This window comes from Ricinus communis, chromosome 5 (assembly GCF_019578655.1).
Source record: "Ricinus communis isolate WT05 ecotype wild-type chromosome 5, ASM1957865v1, whole genome shotgun sequence".
Taxonomy (NCBI): domain Eukaryota; kingdom Viridiplantae; phylum Streptophyta; class Magnoliopsida; order Malpighiales; family Euphorbiaceae; genus Ricinus; species Ricinus communis.
The window spans coordinates 22630128-22650076 of record NC_063260.1 but is presented as its reverse complement, the minus strand read 5'-3'; the positions used below and the strand labels follow the sequence as shown (position 1 = coordinate 22650076).

Here is a 19949-nt window from a genome sequence, read left to right as displayed (position 1 = left end):
ATAATGGGCATCCTGGTGCCATGTAGCCTCTGCACGGTTAAAATATAAATGTCATATTTGCTTAATTGAAAGAAATCCAAAACAGAACCATGACTACCAAATTGCTGAAACATCCCTGGGAACGTGAGCAGAAGAACATAGAAAAAGAATAGGCAACTCAAATAGCTCCAGCATCTCTGATGCTGATACAAGAGTCGGTCCTTTACATCAAACTTGGCCAAAACCAAGATCAGAAATCATCAATTATCAAGGAGAGCATTAGCAGCTGTAACTTCCGCAGGAGCAATTCTTCCTCATTGAGGAAGGAATGGCCTGTTGCTGTGCCCATACACAATTTTTGCCTCATCGTCTAGTAAAGTTCAACTGGCTTTCTCGGGCTTAATTCTATTTAGTAAAGGGATGAAAAACCAAGTTTCCACAAAACACACAACCAGACCAACATAAATTCTCCACCTCTGGTAATGGCTATCGCTTATCAATTATATCGATGTTTGATTAAACAAACACAAAAAGCCAGACGGCAAACACCCTATAACAAAAGCAGAACAAGAACCAAGATAGAAAAAACTGTCAAACCACCAATTACAAAATAAATTCAAGTCAAGGTTTTATACAATCCTTCAACATCCAAACTGCTCAAACCAAGATATGCACAAGATAGAAGCAGAGTGAAACAAACACAAACTCATCCGTGATCTTCTGCCCCAGCACCATCAAAGAAAATAAACCAGAATCAGATTTACTTCTGATAGCACGTGCCCAAATCAATAGCAGTTACAATGCGAAAACCCTGACTCTCATCAATCAAACCGATCAAAACAATCTAGATTTTCCAGAAACCCCAACATTTTCTCAAGCCTCAAGACTCTTCAAAAATCCTAACATTAGATTTAAATCCTACCACCGCTAAACAATCAGAGATAGTCCAAGAAAACCCAATCAGTAAGAATCTGACATTTCAAACACAATAGGTTTAACTCTACAGATTATAGCTTGGAAGAAAAATGAATCATGGAAAGAACCACATCAAACAATCTTCTACCGCATTAGGAAGCCAGTATACCAAATACCAATCTGAGAGTTGAATATTGCACAAGATCAAAATGAATCGCCCTAACACAAGGAACAAAACAAAACCAACATTATTATGAGATACTGTAACTGAATATCAAAATAGCAAAAGAAGTTGGCAAAATAGAACATATATAGTTGAAAATTGATGCGAGTTAAGACTCCAACACTGCTGCTCTAATCATCAACACCATAACTGACAATACAAGATGCAAAAGAGAGGCAACCTTCAGAATACTTGGATCTCACCAGCCGTAATCTGTAGCCCATAAGGATCATCAGGTAGTTTAGAGAATAATCAGCAGCATTTTTGAACTACCAACCAGGTGTTATGTGATTATTATAGCAGGACACAGCACCAAAAATGAAATGTATAGAATGCGAACATGCATAGCATGCCGAGTTGGCCAAAAAGAAGTGGGAAAGCAATAGCTGTCAAACACGTACAAAAAGAATCCTTAGGACACATCAAGTAGGCCAGCACCACACAATACACAAAACCAAGTCGCTTGCCCAAAAAAGTCATCTTGCAGATCCTCAACAAAAGACATGGATAGATAAAACTAAGCTAGCATTGCAAGAAGCACTTCCACATTAAAGAAGGGTATACATAACCACCAAAGTCTACTGCTTCCATGCTAGTTATAAAACAAATGAGAAACCAAAAGCTGCAAGACATGTAAGAAATGAACTAAATTTTAGTAGGATAAAATATGAAACAAGAAAAATAGGGGTGTGAAAATAATAGTAATCCAAACAAGATGTAGTGACCAATTAAGCTAACTACAATTGAAGCCCAAGGCGTTCAAAATTCAAAGAGGACCCCAACAAAAACCCACGATTCACATATGGGTTCTTGTACAATTCAGAAATGTTCAAGAAGCAGGATATTGTTAATCAATCAAAATTACTGAAAAGACCTATCCGATAACAGTTGGTGGAATCAAGAATGACCCTGAAAAAAGAGGCAAGTAGTTCTTAGCCTTGCATTGATCTATTTATTAAGGGATGAAAATTTGAAATTCAAAGGCAACAAATACTTCCCCAATTTTCCACATTCAGTCAAAATGTTGAACCTGGGGAAACTATTATCCATCAGTTCTGTGTTCAAATTCCAAGGCAACAAGACCAACTTACATTCATTATACTGAGGTTCAAAAATCCAAACATACACAAGAACGGATAAATAACAAAAGCAGAATAAAGCTTCTCTATCATATCATCCACAAGCTTACTGATCCCGGAAAGTACCACAAGTACACAACCAACGTTAACTCCACCACTATTAGGGGGAAAAAATTAGAAAAAGGACACTGCTGGGTAAGAAAACCAATATTTCAATCTTAGCTTGCACGTCCACAAGCTGGTGGAATCCTACAAAAGTACACAACCAAAACTCAAGATTGATCACTAACAGAAATCATAATTAATATACAAAATTGTGGAAAGAAACCCATCTTTCCAACATTCACACCGATATCTCTATAAGTTAGTGGAATCCATAAAAAAGAACCAACACTAAGATAATCCACTACTCTCAATAATCAAATAAATGACAAGATTATGAAGCAAGGTCTGGAAAAACCCATTTCTCAATGTTACATCGCTTTAGAAGCTGATAGGCAAATTTCAATCTTAGAACAATGTTCTATAGAAATCAGACAATCAATACTCAAAATCAAAGTATTAGGAAAATTATCTTTCTACCCCACAATAACCCTCAAAAGCGAGATTCAACAGATACCATTTTTTGAAATTTTTAGATAACATTCAGAAGGCATGAAGTCGGAAAATTAGAGTGACATCTGAGAAAACCAAAAGAATTTCAATGACAAGTATTCAAGAGAGACCTACGGAACTCATTATCTTTTAACCCCACAAACAACCCTCAAAACACAAAAATACGAGGAAGCGTACCACTAATCTGAAAGCGAGATTCAACACACCATCTTTTAAAAATTTTATCCAACATTCAGAAGGTATAAAGTAGAAATGTGGACTGACATCTAAGAAAACAAAAAGAATCTCAATCTTTTAGAGATGCAAGAACTCTCAAAAGTGAAATCCAAAACTATGAGGGAGTGTAATGACAAATTTAAGGGTGATATACAAGAAAACCTGTTTCTCAGTATTTAAGGGTGATATACAAGAAAACCTGTTTCTCAGTATTTTTATCCACACGTCATGCCATATGATAGAATCTGGGAATACCACACAGTCCACACACTCAGAATCAAACATAACAAAGGATTCAAGCAAGAAAAGTAGACTGAAATCTACGAAAAGCCATTTCTCAATCCTAGTGCATTTCCACAGAAGCAAATAAAAAATTGTGGAGAACAAAAACCTATAAGTCCTCATGATAAGAACGAAGAAGATTCCTGGAAAAAAAAAAAAAAAGAACCAGATCTCCAGCTTAACTTTTAGCTGACGAAAAAACAATGTCAAGAACCAATTAAAAGACAAGTATAAGTCAATGTTTTACGGAGTCCTCCCAGGTATTATCCTAGTGCTTACACCAAGATACACAAGGGAAAAGCATAAAGAAATAAATTCAAATTCATCCTCAATTAAGGCCCTAGCACACCATCAAAGAAATTAACAAGAATCAAATTTTTTTTCCAATATCAGCCACAGTTCATCAGATTGGATTTTAACAAATCAAAATCGATAGTTCTCAATCTTCAGAGATTATCACTTGAAAAAAATGGGAACATTTTAAACCAATTGTACTGCCATATCAAGCAGCCAATCTACAAATACTGATCTGAAATCAAATATTGCACAAAAATCAAACTGAATCACACTTAAATGAAAGATCGCAATAGCAAAGAAAGTCACATGATGGAACATTGATCCAAGTTAGATTCCAATACTGCTAGACCAATAATTCATCAACACATCAACAATACAAATGCAAAAGATGGGCTGACCTTCAAAATATGACAGATCACAGAATCACTAATCTGTAGGAACCTTTCCATCCATAAGGGGAGAACCTTTATCAAGTAGGGAATTTTTCATTTTATAAGTTCTTTACGATGGAGTGGTCCAAGAAGTCCGAGCACTGTCAGCAGAAATGAGCACATACAAATAAACCAAACTCTCAGGCTGAACTTAGCACTACGAGCTCCCCAGAAAGGCTTTAATTATCCTTTCCTGAAAAAAATCTATTTACGAAAGTCCAAGATCTAGAACCTCAACTGTTAGAAAATGTATCATCAAGCAGTGAAGGGATCAGCAGCATTATCCAACTATACACAGAACCGAAAACAGGATAAATCGAAATGCCAACATGCAGCATTGACAATACAACATGCAAAAGATGGGCTGACCTTCAAAATATGACAGATCACAGAATCACTAATCTGTAGGAACCTTTCCATCCATAAGGGGAGAACCTTTATCAAGTAGGGAATTTTTCATTTTATAAGTTCTTTACGATGGAGTGGTCCAAGAAGTCCGAGCACTGTCAGCAGAAATGAGCACATACAAATAAACCAAACTCTCAGGCTGAACTTAGCACTACGAGCTCCCCAGAAAGGCTTTAATTATCCTTTCCTGAAAAAAATCTATTTACGAAAGTCCAAGATCTAGAACCTCAACTGTTAGAAAATGTATCATCAAGCAGTGAAGGGATCAGCAGCATTATCCAACTATACACAGAACCGAAAACAGGATAAATCGAAATGCCAACATGCAGCATTGACAATACAACATGCAAAAGATGGGCCCACCTTCAAAATATGTAAATCACAGAATCACTAGTCTGTAGGAACCTTTCCATCCATAAGGGGAGAACCTTTATCAAGTAGGGGATTTTTCATTTTATAGGTTCTTTACGATGGAGTGGTCCAAGAAGTCCGAGCACTATCAGCAGAAATGAGCACATACAAATAAACCAAACTGTCAGGCTGAACTTAGCACTACGAGCTCCCGAGAAAGGTTTATTATACTTTCCTGAAAAAGATCTTTTACCAGAAGTCCAAGATCTAGAACCTCAACTGTTAGAAAATGTATCATCAAGCAGTTAACGGGTCAGCAGTATTATCCAACTATACACAGAACCGAAAACGGGATGCACTGAAATGCCAACATGCACAGCATGCATACTGAGATGCCCAATAAACCAAACTCTAAGTCTGAACTTAGCATTATTAGCTCCCGAGAGAGGCTTTGATTATACTTGCCTGAAAAGGATCTTTTTCCAAAACTCCAAGATCTAGAACTTCAACTGTTAGAAAACGTATAATCAACCAGTTAAAGGATCAGAGCATTATCCAACCTTGCACAGAACCGAAAACGGGATGCACCGAAATACCAACTTGCACAGCATGACAAGTGGGGCAAAAAAGGGAAAAAAGCAATAGCATCATCCTCTGAAAGAATGTGAGAGATAGCAAGACAACTTCCACAGTAAGCAATTCATGCAGCCAGCGCCATATAATACCAAATCACTAACCCAAAACAGTCCTCTCGCATATCCTCAATATAAGAAATAGACACCCAGGATGCACGCAGCTAAATCTCAGTTTTGTTACATTTGCAAAAAGCAATAAAAATATAAAAATTGCACACTTCCACTTAGTAATTCAGTATACTGCTAGAGTGCCAGCATTACACCATCGAGAATTTGAGAAAGCAAGAGCTGCAAAACATGTAACAAAATGAACATTTGAGTTAGGATAAAAATAAAATTAAAAAAAAGTTTGCGATACCAAACCAGAAAAATGGGATAGCAAAGTGAACTCAATAGCCAGATGTTGCTACATATGATGATAGAATTTGGGAGAACAGACCATCCACACTCAGACCGTCAATATAGGATCCAAGAACAGCCATTTTTCAATCTTGGCAAAATATATTTCCACCAACTTCAGTAATAGCAAAGAATAAGAACTAAGAGAAATTCTCTTGTTTTTTTTTTCTTCTTTTTCAATCTGTAGCCCATATCATTAAGAAACATGGACACTTAGGAAGCAAGCAGCGAAATCCCCACTTTCATGTTTAATTCACAACTAATCATTCAATTAAAAGACCAGATAAAACAGAATCAATGTATGATATCAAACAATCTCATTCATGGGATTATTCCCTCAATTGTCACATACGAAATTGAGCACAATTCTACAAAGAAACAGCCTTCTTTCTTGAGAAGAGTTGGGAAACATGCTCGTTATCCTTTGATTGAATAGTCCAGGTGGATGATTGAACCAAATCATCTAAGCAAGAACAGAATGAGTTCATAGTAATACCAATGCTTAAACCACAATCTCGGATGAGCATTAAATAACAAATTGCTGAGTTAAGATATGAATCATCAGAAGAACGCAGACAACTCCTGGAAAGAACCAATCAAATCTCCGGTCTTAGTTTAGTACACAATGAAAAATTATCAAAGAACTGTTTGAAAAAAAAAAAGGTTATATATGGTCCAACTTATTTCTAGTCAAACCGCATAATTCAAGTGCGCAATCCAGGATATGCACAATAGAGAAGCAGAATGAAACAAATCCAAATATATCCATAATATCTGCCCTAGAGTACCATCAAAGAAAAGCAATAATATTTTCATCTGATATCACATGTTCAAAACAATAATGGTACCATCCCCTCAACCAGAACATCCAAAATATTGTAGATTGAGTTTCAATCCTACCACCACAAACAACCAGAAATAATTCCAGTTCCAAAAGTACTCATTTAAAAATACCGGTTCAGTTAAAATTGTAGAGGAAGGAAAACTCCTTGCTCAAACTTAGCATGCAAATCTCTACAAGCTGGTGGAAACTTAACAAAGGGCACGACCAATATTCAGAATCCATCACAATCAAATCTCCAGTCTTACTTAAAATAAGATTCGAGATTTCGAGCCATAATAAAATCAAGAAAAAAGAGTGAGATCTGAGAATAGGATTATTCAATCTTTTGGCAACACAAGCAACATTTAAAGCCCACATTATCAGGAAGTTTAAGAAAACAGACTGAAAACTCATTATTTGAAAACTTTTAGCCAGCATGAAAGAGGCATTTTTTTCGAGAGGATTCAGGAGACATAAAATCACGAAATAAGATTGAGAAATGTACAGCGGGTCATCAGAAAACTGATTTTCAGGTTTTTAGCCACACAAGCACCTCATTTTTTTCAAATGCTTTAGCCACATGCCACTCCAGATGCAGATAGATTTTCTGGAAAGGCGCACAATCCACACTAAGAATCCAGCATAATCAGGATTTCGGAGGCATAATACTGAATCAAAAAGCCAGTTTGAATCTTAGTGCAAATATATATGTTGGAAAACTGTTTTAGAATTCTGGAAAGGCTGTCCACAAACTAATAATCCAACATAATCAGGATTCCAGAGGCATAATACTGAATCCAAAAGCCAATTTCAATCTTAGCGAATATATCTCTGCATTAACTGTTTGAGCCACATGTAGCTCCATATGCAGAGAGAATTCAGGAAAGGCACACAATCCACACACTAAGAATCCAGCATAATAAGGATTCAAGTGACATAATATTGAATCGAAAAGCCACTTTTAAACTTTAGAGCAACCATATATCCGCATCAAATGTCTTAGCCACATGTTGGGCCAGAAGCAAATACAATTCTGGAAAGGCACACAATCCACACACTAAGGATCCAACATAGTTAGTAATCAATAAGCATAATACTGAATCAAAAAGCCATTTTTCAATCTTAGGGCATACAAATTTTCGCAAACTCGTGTGTTAAATAACAAATTTAAGAGAATGAGATGCAAGAAACCCTTTTACTTTTCCCCCAAACTTTAGCCCAATATCCTAATGAGACAGGAAGAGAGCCTTGGGAAGAAAGCAATTGAATCTGTGTAGATTTAGTTCATAGAGGAATACCAAAGAAATCAAAAAACAAGGTATAACAAAGTTTGAAAGATTGCTGAACATATTGTCAAGTTGATAACATCAGAGCTATACTTCCATGACAAACCCTAACTCCCATCAATTGATCCAATCAACTCTGATAAAAAAATCAAGCATCTTGCAAGCCTCAATATTCGAGTGATTAAAATCCGACCACAATAAAATAGCCAGCTATAGAATATCAAAATACTCTTAGTTAAATTAGTTTCAACAAATCAAAACCAATAAGTTAAAAAAATCAAAACTAAACAAGATCATATATTAACCCACAGGGACGGCGATAATGCCAAATTGAACCAACTCTTTCTGTCGGATCAACGACCTGATCTACATGATACTCAAAATAAAAACTCATACGCACTGAATCAAAATAACTGAGAACTGAAAAGCCAACTATATAGAGAACCGAGGTCTAAACCGAGAAAAGAATGCGTTGTTATGCAATGATTAATCCCCAACTATTTAGAGAAGCAATTAAGAAGTTGTATATGAGGAGGAGATTGAAGGCCGAGATTAAATAGTGAATGATGACAGGATGGCTAGCATTTATAGCAAACAACAGAGTCGGCGTGGATCTGAGTCGGTGACAGTGGACAGCGTTATTTTTACGCTTATTGCCAGTTTACTAAAGATGGTCGGTTAAAATAAAAGGTAATTATTATTTTAAATAAAATAATAAAAAAAAAGTTTAATGGCAAGTGATGGAATTAAATTAGCTAAACACTCCTGCTATGAACGGTCTGTCTCAGAACAATAAGATGATTCTTAGCTTCAACTATTAATTGAAGCTCCTCTTTAAGATTTTATTTTTAATATTTAATCAAAATAATACATTTAATGTCTTGTCTTTAATTTTTATTTTTAGTATAATTTAACACTAAGAATTTTAAATATATTAAAAATAATATTTAATTTATCAAATTATTATATAAAATTTAAATTTAGATTTTAAAAAAAATAAATAACTAAGATTACTATTTCTATATATTAAAATTAAACTACATTAAAAATAAATATTCTATTTATATTATTTTCATTTAGATAGTTAATACATAAAAAATTATTATCGCATTTTTAGCTATAATAGATTTATTAATATAAATATCTTTTAATAAAATTAAATATTTTTTAAACATTTAATGTCTTGTCTTTAATTTATTTTTTATTTTTAATATCATTTGATTATTAAAAAATAAAGATAAAATTATTTTTAATTAAAATATTTATTTTATATTAATAATTATAAATAATTTATATAATATTATTATGAATACAAATAATTTAAAAAATTTAATTTTATCTAAATTGAATCGTTTTCTAAAATTAAAATAAATAAAAAATATATTAACTAATTATTTTAATCATGCATTTAATTTCACACTAATTTTATAATTTTAGATTATTATAAGATTAATTTTTGATTAATACAGATATAATAGTAATTAATTTTTATTAAGATTTAAATAAATTTAATATAATAAAAATATAAAAATAAAATTATATTTTAAATTAGATTTAAAAGATTAAATAATATTTAATTATTTTTTCTTCCCAATCTTCAGCCCATATCTGATAAGATATAAAGGTTATCCGCACATACGAAAAATTAAAATAAAAACTCTTTTATTTCAATTTTAGCTTGAGTTTGGGAGGCATATAACCATCACGGGGTAAAGTCTCAAATATGACCCTAATATTTATATATTTTGCTACATTAAACCCTTATGTAAGTTTTGTACCTAATATAACTCTGTATTTTAGAAAATAGAATATTAAACTCTCCTTCTAACATTCATTTTGCACACCATTAAATTTTAATAAGATGGAGTGATAGGACCCATTACTTAGTAACTAAAATAAAAATGGCTTATACTAAAATAAAAAATAAAAAATATGACTTATATATATAAAATCTCAATTGTTAACACATTTACAATCAATCAATTTAGTTAAAGAAATCATATTGAAAAAATAAAATTGAAATGCCATAAGGATTTTAAAGTTTTTAAAGCATTTTTAGTTATAGAAAATTCTTTTATTTTATTTTCTAATTTTTTAAAAAAATTAAAACTTTTTATTTTCATAGATAAAATTTGTAAAGTATAGTTGCTTGCTATTATTTTTATTTTTATTTAAAAGCAAGTGACTTCTTATATAAAGAAAAACATAAAAAATATGTTTAAATATATTTTCTAAAATTCAGTTATAATTTAAAAAATATGAAAAATAATTTTCTATTTTTATTTTTTAAAGATAACATAAGTAAGCACAAAATTATATTTTTATATTTTATGTGAAATTTTTTATAAAAAAACTCACATAATTTTCCATTAGTAAATATACCCTTATTATTTGATTTTTTTTACTTTTCTTTTCTTTATTGTCTCTGGCTATTAATAAAACTCGCTTGCCCAGAGGCCAAAACAACAATGCATCCTTTATAGGCGTAAACGGCATCTCAATCCTGTTAAAGAATTTATATTTAGGCCTTTTACCATCTCTCCCTTGCTTTATTAATTCCCGCTTATCTGTTCTTACTTTCACCAATGGCCACTTCACGATTCTACAGTTTACTATTGAGTATGAGCTTATTAAATTAATTGATACTGGTATCGGAGGCTCTAGGGGTTTTCACGTCATTACAAAAGCGACATTGATATGGGAGTTTAAAATGGTGTGCCTGCTCTTCTTTTTCGACATCGTGACCTTTGGTTGCAAGATTACAACTGTATATCTAGGGATTGTGATTTTAATGTTATCAATTTGCAAATGAGATTGGTGGTAATGCGATGATGTATAACTATATTGATCTAGTTACAATTAAAGATGGAAGGTTTTGAAGTTGCATGCTTGATTTACTAATGCTTTGCTAGGTATGATATTAGAGTTCTGCTTTTTTCAGTGATATTAAAATTAGAGTTCTATTGATAAAGAGGTTAATTAAGAAATTGATTTTCTGATAGGTTTGATAAAGAGGGTAATTGATGAGCTTGATTTCTCATTAGTGGTGGTGAGAGTAGTTGTACTGGCAAAAGAATTATTACATTTTCAGCCCTAGGTGTGGGACCTAACTAAAACCAATTTAACGGTGTTAAAGTAATTGTTAGAATAGAATAGGGTTTAAATGCTCCATTTCTTTTAAAAAAATAAGGTCATATTTAGCTTCAACAAGCATAAAGATCCAACACCTCAAAAAATGCCGTCAAGCCTCCTAATCAAAACTTTAGTTCATGCGTGATGCTCAAGTGCACATATAATAATAAAGAAATAATATTTATTATTTAATGATTCTTAAAAGATAAAAAGAAATTATCAGGAAAAAGATAATAAGATTTAATAGTAAAAAATAAAATATTCAATATTAATTGAATTTTAAAAGATAAAAGAACCTAAATAAAAATAAAGTCTTTCTTCCTCTGGCACATCCACCGCCAGACTCCACCATGTAAGACGAAGAGATTCATCCTAATCCAAACTCCAAACTTCTCTCTACCGGCTCTTCTTCTCCAAAATCCAACAAAAACTTAAAACTCCAAATTCAATATAAAAAACACACAAACATGCTTCAAGAAGAACGGATGAACACTTTCATCTCCAAAAGGGAGCCATCACGCAGAAGCCGTTGCGTCGCCATCGCCGTCGCCGCCCCTATAGCATTACAGTCGTCGCCTCACTGTCGCCATCTCCACCCAACAAATATACCTATTTGTGCCCATCAACAACAACCAAGCATCAGCCTTCTTTCCCATTTGTTTTTGCTTTCTTACTTTTAATTATTGCCTAATTTGTGAGTTTGTGGAACTTTTTCTTCTTTTTTTGTGTTAGTGGATAAAAGACATTGATGTGTCTATATTTTGAGTTCTTTGCTCAAACAAATGGGTTTTAAGATTGTAGGTAATGTGTTTGAAAGTTTGCTCCCTTGACACTGCCAGAAACAAATATAATTTGTAATAAAAATAAATGCAAATATATAAAATGCATTCAACAATTGGTGTTTGAATAAAGTATGAATAAATAAATATAAAAAATGAGAATTGACGGAAACTAAAGCTTTAAAAAATATATTTGCCGAGAAATTGTGCTGAGTAGGCCTTAATTTTGCTGAGAACTGTTGTTGTTAATGGTTGATTGTCCTCTTTCTTTGTAGGTTTCCAAATGTATTTATAAAGCTCGCCATGTTTCCGCTTTCTCTGAGGTATTTTTGTCATTGCAATGGTTAAAACGCGTATCTCTGTAAAAGACCCCAATTTTAACGGAATTCTCTTTTTGAAACCTGTATTTGGTACAGGTTAATTGCATTCTCATTGACATAAGTCCACTCTATTTACCAAATACTGCTCCTTTCCTCTAGATTTTTCTTTTTTAAGGATATTGTTGAGGAATTGACAGTACAAAACCAACAAGAAATAAATCATCAATTCAAGTGAGTATAATACAATTGGTGATTATTCATGGCGTATGTCACTTTTTGGTACACTATTAGTAATTGCTGTATATGGTATTGCAGGGATTTTCTTTCAGTTAACTAAATCAAAAGCCTAATTGATACTTTTCAATTTTATTACTAAACTAAATTTCTTTTGGAAGATTATTAATTTAATTACTAATAAAATTAAATATTTATTTTCCTTAATATTGCACAATGCTTATAATTCAATTAATATGTGGTCACATATTATTATTAAAAAAATAAAAAAATAAACGAACCAAATATTTAAAAAAAAAATCAATATTAAAAAGAACTAAATTCCTTATATAAGGTTTTATATTTCCTATTTAGATTTGATTTCCTCCTAATTTATTAACACCCGGCCCCCTTTTCCGTATCCCTCTTGTACTGTAATTTCCGCTTCCGTCCGTTAGTCGGATTGTTAATTAATTCTCTTGAAGCTCGGAGCCTAAGCTGTCTTGTCGAAAGTCCTTCAATATATATTCCTTTATTTATTTATTTTGATTAACTGTTTGGGCAACAACTGATGTCAAGGGAAAACAATGGAGAATCAAGTAGGAGACGAGGATGTGCAGCATGCAAGCATCAGAGGAGAAAGTGTGGAGATGTTTGTCTATTGCAACCCTACTTTGGTGTTGACAGAACTGAAGATTTGCAAGCGGCACAAAAGGTTTTTGGCATAAGTAACATGAACAAGATGATGAGAGAACTTGAAGTTAAAGATAGAGCTAAGGCCATTGAGTCTTTAGTTTGGGAAGCATGGTTATGGAACCAAGATAAAGTCAATGGTCCATTGGGGCATTATAGGCAACTACAGCAAGAGAATGCGTTATTGAAGAATCAAATTAATCACTTAAACCAGAAGCTGCAAATCCTGTCACGTAGTATGCCGTTGGGTAATTTGCAAGGAATGGTACTTAATGACAGTGAATCTGGTAGAACTTATGGTTGGAATAGTGAGAATTTAGCATCGGATTTAGCAATGTATAATAATAACAATAGCAATATTAATGCTGATGTTGTAAGACTACCCTTGAATAGTTATCCTACTGCTCCTTCATGGCCAATTCAACAAAGGCAAGAAAATTTAGTCCTCAATAATTATGGGACTAATATTGGTCAGCCAGGTTGCATCGTACCTTCTCTTGTGCAATCACAACAAAGAGGAAATCTAGGCAATACTCGAGTAGCTAATAGCTTTAATGCTCAAGGTAGTCATACAGGGAGTGCCGGGTTCTGTGAGAATGCACAAGCTAGTGTTCCTAACACTAATTTTATGCATGGACATCGACAAGGACAACAACAAATGCTAACCCAGAAGTTGAGAGGAGAATATCATGGATCTGATAATGCTGCACCATCACCATTGAATAGAGTTAGAGGAGTTAGAGGCCGAGGCATTCGCTATGCACCTTATGAGCTTAATCATCAGTTTAGTGTCCAAGGCCATGAGAGAGGACACAGAGATTAATAATCTAAATAATCTTAACTTCCATCATGTTCAACAGCATGCAGTTGAAAAGAAGCCAATTGAAGGTAAAAAGATTTACCCTTTTATTTTTCAATTTGTTGCATTATTAAAAATTAAGATTTAAGGGTTGCGAAAGATGTTAAGGTATATGATCCCAATAAAGTGTGACTTTATATGTACATTATCTCAAGTTAAAAAAGGACTAAAGACATGCACCCACTATTAAATTAAGGGAAAACCACTATATCTATCATGATATTTCCTCATTTTTTGCAAATCTACTCATACTTTCAGATTTTAGTATTTTGATCTATGTTTCTTATCAAATCTACCCAATCTCATTTAAGTGTGCGCCTTAAATGTTGTGATACATAAATATGCCTTTTTTTGCCAATATAGAACTCAATCATTACTAAAATCATCACAGCTACCCTGACCTTTGACTAGAGAAAAAAAATTTAGAAAGAAAAAGCAAAAGGATATTTGTGTTTATAGAGAGAAAAAAACTACATATATTTATATAATCCACCTAAAATCAATAAGAGATAAATATCCAAAATTATCTATATCATAAAAATAAAGTATTAGAGAATACTATTTCGTGTCTCTTCTTTTTTCTGTATTTATAATAATTGTCATCGTCTTCCTTTTCCCGTCTCTCTTTATAAATATAAATATCCCTTTATTTTCTCTATCTAAAATCTCTTTATCAAAAGAAGAACGGTGTCGTTTCTATTTTTCTTCTTTTCTTTTCTTTTTTTAAAAAAAAAAATTGATTAGTAAAATGGTGTGTTTTAGCTTGATGAGGGTATAATTGCAAAAATGGTAAAAAGTCAAAATAGATGGGATGATTTTTGTTAGAGTTTGATTCTATGTTGGTAAAAAAAACCATGACATGCACATCATCAAAAGCACACACCTAAATGAGTTGGGATAAATTTGATAGAAAAACGTATAAGTAATGGATAAAAAATGCTATAATATGAAAGTGAAAGTATATTTGTGAAAATGGCAAGTTAGGTAAATAAGATGGTTTTTCTTAAATTCAACTAAATAATATAGTATGTGTTGTATAGGTATTAAAATTAATAACAAAGTGATTTTGTCTAAGGTATCTAAAGTTTATTTTGAATTAAGGTGCGTGTGTTATAAGGTTTTCTTTATTTATTATTGTATGCTACTTAATTTGTGATGTGCATAGTTGGCTTTGAAGTCATATTTACTACGTAATTAAGTAGGAAACTTAACTTGATTTGCTTCGTGCTCTAATAACAGATCAATTAAGGTTGAGCAATGCTACAGCTTCTGGCTTTTCTCATAGCCAAAACGACGATAGGAGGAATAGTTTAGTTTTACAATGAAGAGGAAGGGTTGTCCATTGAAAGAAGAAACATAGAGTTGCTTCTAAATGCTGTTGATATTATTTGTGCATTTGAAATTTGGGAGCTCTAATCCCCAATTCATATATAATCCAATATTTGATTGGTGGTCTATTTCCGATCTACAAAGCTTAATAAGAACATTTTGATAAGGCCCATCCTTTCTTCAAACATGGTGAAGAAAGTCCAACTTCAATAGTTTGTTACGCTAGACCAGTGCAAACTATCTCAATTCTTTTTCAAATATTTGAAACTATCTACAAAAGTATTTTGATTTTTCATTTAGAAATAAATATTTAAAAAAATAGTTTGTTTCATAATTTTCAATATGTGATTTTTTTAAAAAAAAAAAATATGTGGTTATAAATTATAACAAAAAAATCTCACTGTTAAAGAGTCTCGATTTATAAGTATTTAATCATCTTTACTTTAATAAGCTATTGTAGTTATGTTGCTTGTATTTGATAACATGAGTCTAAAGCTTAATAACTACTAATTTTATTAGTTAACTCTTAATTGTGATTTAAAAAGTTATTAATCCAATGAGATCAATTTAATAGTCAAACAATATCATTTTTAGTTATTAACTTCTAAACTCATATTATCGAACACGAAAAATATGATCGAAGTGAAAATAGCTAAATTTCTATCGATTGATATTTTTTAATAGTGAAATATTTATATTTGTCACAAATTTTAACTAAATATCTCTTTGTCCGTAAAAGATCATATGCTAAAGGTTGTCAAATGGTGTAATCATATAAAAAATTTTATTTTATTTAATATTATCATTGTTTTAAATTGATTTAGAGTCGCAACTAATAAAATAAAAAATGATTATTTAATATTATCATTGTTTTAAATTGAAAGGGCCTGCTGCCGTACTATTACATTATCAATTCCACGAGCTGTTGTTGTAAGAGCATGGGCAACTCCGTGACATTTTGTACCCAAAACAAACGCGCTACTGCTTGCCTCCTAGCAAATAAAATATCAATGATATTACAAGATTTTGCTAACTGTTTGCAAGATTGAATTACACATCCAAACTCAGATAAATTGTTCATTATTGAGTGATAGTTGCCCACAACTGATTTAGCATCCATTTCCAGAACCACATTTTGCAGTCCCAAACTAATTAGCCAAGATAACACTTCTTTCATGGACAAAGCTTCAGCCATCTTTGCGTTCCATCTACCATAAGCCTTCTTTGCTTCACACCACAATACTTTCCCCATATGATTCCTGACCACCCAACCAAAACCAACGATATCTGAATATTGGTGTATCGAAGCATCAAGGTTAAGTTATAAAACACCTGGTAAATGACATGACCACATCATGGCTATCTCATGGCTTGCCACAACGATTTCATCCCTTCTCACATTGGCCAATTTCCACTCAATCAAAAAAATATATACATGATTGCATACATTTGCTCGTTGTTATTGACTAACCCCACCAAAGAAGATTGTTACGTTGTGTCCAAATGGACCATAATATTATATTCTCTTGATGAGAAGTATTTGAGGCCTCAAGTATTCCATACAACCATTGGCCAAAATTACTAACATCGATATTAATCAATGTCATATTAGCTATTTGCCAATATTTCGACGCAAAAGGTACCTGGCCTTCATGCAATAGCTTCTCTGAAATTTGCCTGTAGCCCGATTTGACCGCGTATTTTTTCTTTCGGATCAAAATGCCATATTAAGACATCCTCATCCTATTGAGAACCAGCAGGGATATTCATAATAGCATCAACATCCTCTTTACTAATCCACATTCCGCTCATCACGTCCGGGAATCCGAAGCTCTTTTACATAGATGCTCCTTAACTCATCCGTAGCCAATGTTTGAGGAAGATCACACCACACCCTTATAGAATTTTCACTACCCACCCGGCATCTATAACTATGAACAAGCATTAAGGTAGATCTCCAGATGCTCCATCAAATATAGCTTGGGTTATTACCCAAATGAGCCAATAATAATTCCCTATAGGGAAATATTTTGCCTTGATAAAACGAGATGCTAGAGCATGAGGAGCTGAAATAAAATTCCATACTTGTTTTCCTACCATTGCAAGATTAAATGAGTATAAGTGACGAAATCACATACCTCCATTCTCCTTCCTCCAATACAATCTGTCCCAGGAAGCCTTAACTTTTATTTAAGCTGTTTTTTCGGGTTTTCAACTTAGCAAACTTTTGTCTTAATTTTTGCTTAAGTCACCCTCTCGAGTTAACATCTCATTTTATCCTTTATATTTTCTTCTTCCTGCTTTCTTTTCTTGATTTCTTTTCTAGATAATCAGGTCATACTCCACTATCCCAAACTGAAACTTTTTTCTAAATGGATCTTGTATGCTATAGTGTTTGATTTGTATAAATATTTATGTTGCATTTATAGCGAATAAGCTATTAAATAATAAAATTAAAAATAATGATACCCAAATAAGAAAAGCGAGAAATTAAAGGTGAAATTTTTCAATTTAGAGCGACTGAGTTGCAACCTAAAGATCTGTAAAAGGAATCCGACATTTTAAAACAAATTTGGTTGAAAATGAAGTAAAAGGCCACATGATTTATCATTGATGACAGAATTGGGTCTAGGCCCTAGTATTATCTTAGGCCATTGGTCGAGAAATATGCATATTTTAATAGGCCCAAGATTCAAAATGTGGTAGAAATACAATGAATACTGATTTATTATTATTATTATTATTTTACTATATATGCAGTATCCGAACTGGCTTCACTAGTGTTTACATTCCGCTTTGTCTGTGTTATAAAACGCATTCTTATTCTTTTTAAGGAATAAAGTTAATGACAATAATTAATCTCATAGAATTATGAGTAAGTGCTTTATTGGATCATTTGTTCTTCATTCAAATGTCAAAACCACGTGCATTTGTTTAGTCTTGGACGAAGACGGTTTATCTTTCTTTTCTAAATATTTCAAGACCCTTTCTCTTTGTTGACTAATCCAAACAATTATTTTTCTTTTTTTTTATTAAATATTGATTCCTTTCTTGATTAAAGATTCAAAAGATGTAGGCAATTCATCAGAATATATATTTTTCATCCTCATCATAAATGTAATATTAACTACGCACAAAAAATTAACTAAGTTTCTATAAAAAAAAAAACAATTTTAATATGCTTTTCAAGATATTATTGAAAAAAAAATTAAAGAAAAAAAGAATGGTTTCAATAAATTACGTAAGCTTGTTAAAAATTATTGTTGGGTAATAGATTTAAAAGTTTATTAAACCATTGTTAATATTTTTATTCAAACTACTTTAAAAAGGAATATCAATTATGCACTTAAAAAATGTAGTTGTCAAAAGTAAAACAATAATTATATATATATATATATATAAAAGGAGCAAGGAGAAAACAGTCCAAGGACCCAGCAAGTGACGCCTTTGATGAGGTAAAATAATAGTGTTTAAGTCAAAGCATGCAATCTAGAAAGGTCATTTTACTTGCTACCTTCACCACCACCCCATGCCGTATAGTATTATCATCCGCCAATCACAATGCTCCTTTCCAATATTGCCCTTATCCAGCTCTTCAATCGCCAGATTGCCCAATCAAAGTTCAACTGTTCAATTTTTATTTTTATTATTTTTAAATTTATTTATATTTTGAAAAACAACGATTCTATTAGATAGAAGAAGAAACAAATACACGTGAGTCCCCAAATTACAGGAATTTAGAGTTCCCTTACATCTCTAAATCTAATTAAATACTTAATCTAATTTTTAAAAATAAATACTGATTCTAATTTTAAAAAATAATATATTAATTATATTTTAATATTTTATCAACTAATAAATAATTTTATAATTAAATGATAAAATTAATTATATTCTAAAAATAATATATTAATTATATTTTCATATTATATTAATTAATCAATTAATTTTATAATTAGATAATAAATATAAATTATTTCTGACATGTATATTTAATTTTTGACACATAATATTTTTATGTTGACATAGATATTTACTTTTGACACATCATTAAAATTTATGCATAATTTTATAAATTTTTTATTAATTTATTAATTTATAAATTATATTTCTAATTAAATACTCCTCTAATCTTAAAAGATAGTATAGTAATTATATTTTAATATTATATTAATTAATAAATTAATTTTGTAATTAGATAATAATTTTAATAAAAATATACTATAAATTATTTTTTAATTTTAAAAAATAGTTATATGAATATATGGTCCTTGAAAAGGACGGAAGAAAAAACAGTATTAGTCACCGAATAGATGGAACCAAAGAGTTGAAACAATAGCTGCTACTGCTGTATTAAGGTAACCCACAAAAGTAAGTGTAATTCACTTAATCACATATTTCCCATGCAGTCAGTCATTTCAATGTTCTCCAAAGATTTGATTCCTCTACTTCTGTTGCATAATGTATCTGGACTTTTGAGATTCACTTTTTATCAAAGTTATCAATTTTATTGCCAACCCCATTTTGGAATTTTTTTATTAGTTACTATCCCGTTTTAAACTGTTTTGAATTATAATCAAGTAGCATATTAGAAAGTAACAAGCAATATAAATACTTAACTTTTATTATTGTAGAATTATAATAATGAAATATAAAGTATAAAATAATATCTTATAGCCAACAAA

General features: G+C 31.7%; 1 protein-coding gene and 1 long non-coding RNA gene across 2 annotated transcripts; one reads left to right on the top strand and one right to left on the bottom strand.

Annotated features, from left to right (window-relative positions):
- Positions 1 to 37: 37 nt before the first annotated feature.
- LOC125370099 lies at positions 38 to 8585 on the bottom strand. Its single transcript, XR_007215888.1, has 2 exons — positions 3227 to 8585; positions 38 to 3189 (listed from the first exon to the last, which is right to left on the bottom strand). It is a non-coding gene; the product is annotated as an uncharacterized LOC125370099 (long non-coding RNA).
- A 3890-nt stretch (positions 8586 to 12475) lies between these two features.
- Positions 12476 to 13899, top strand: LOC8259176 (LOB domain-containing protein 2). The gene has a single exon (XM_015721397.2). It carries the CDS (start codon positions 12955 to 12957, stop codon positions 13897 to 13899), a length of 945 nt encoding a protein of 314 aa, XP_015576883.2. The 5' UTR covers positions 12476 to 12954.
- Positions 13900 to 19949: the final 6050 nt, after the last annotated feature.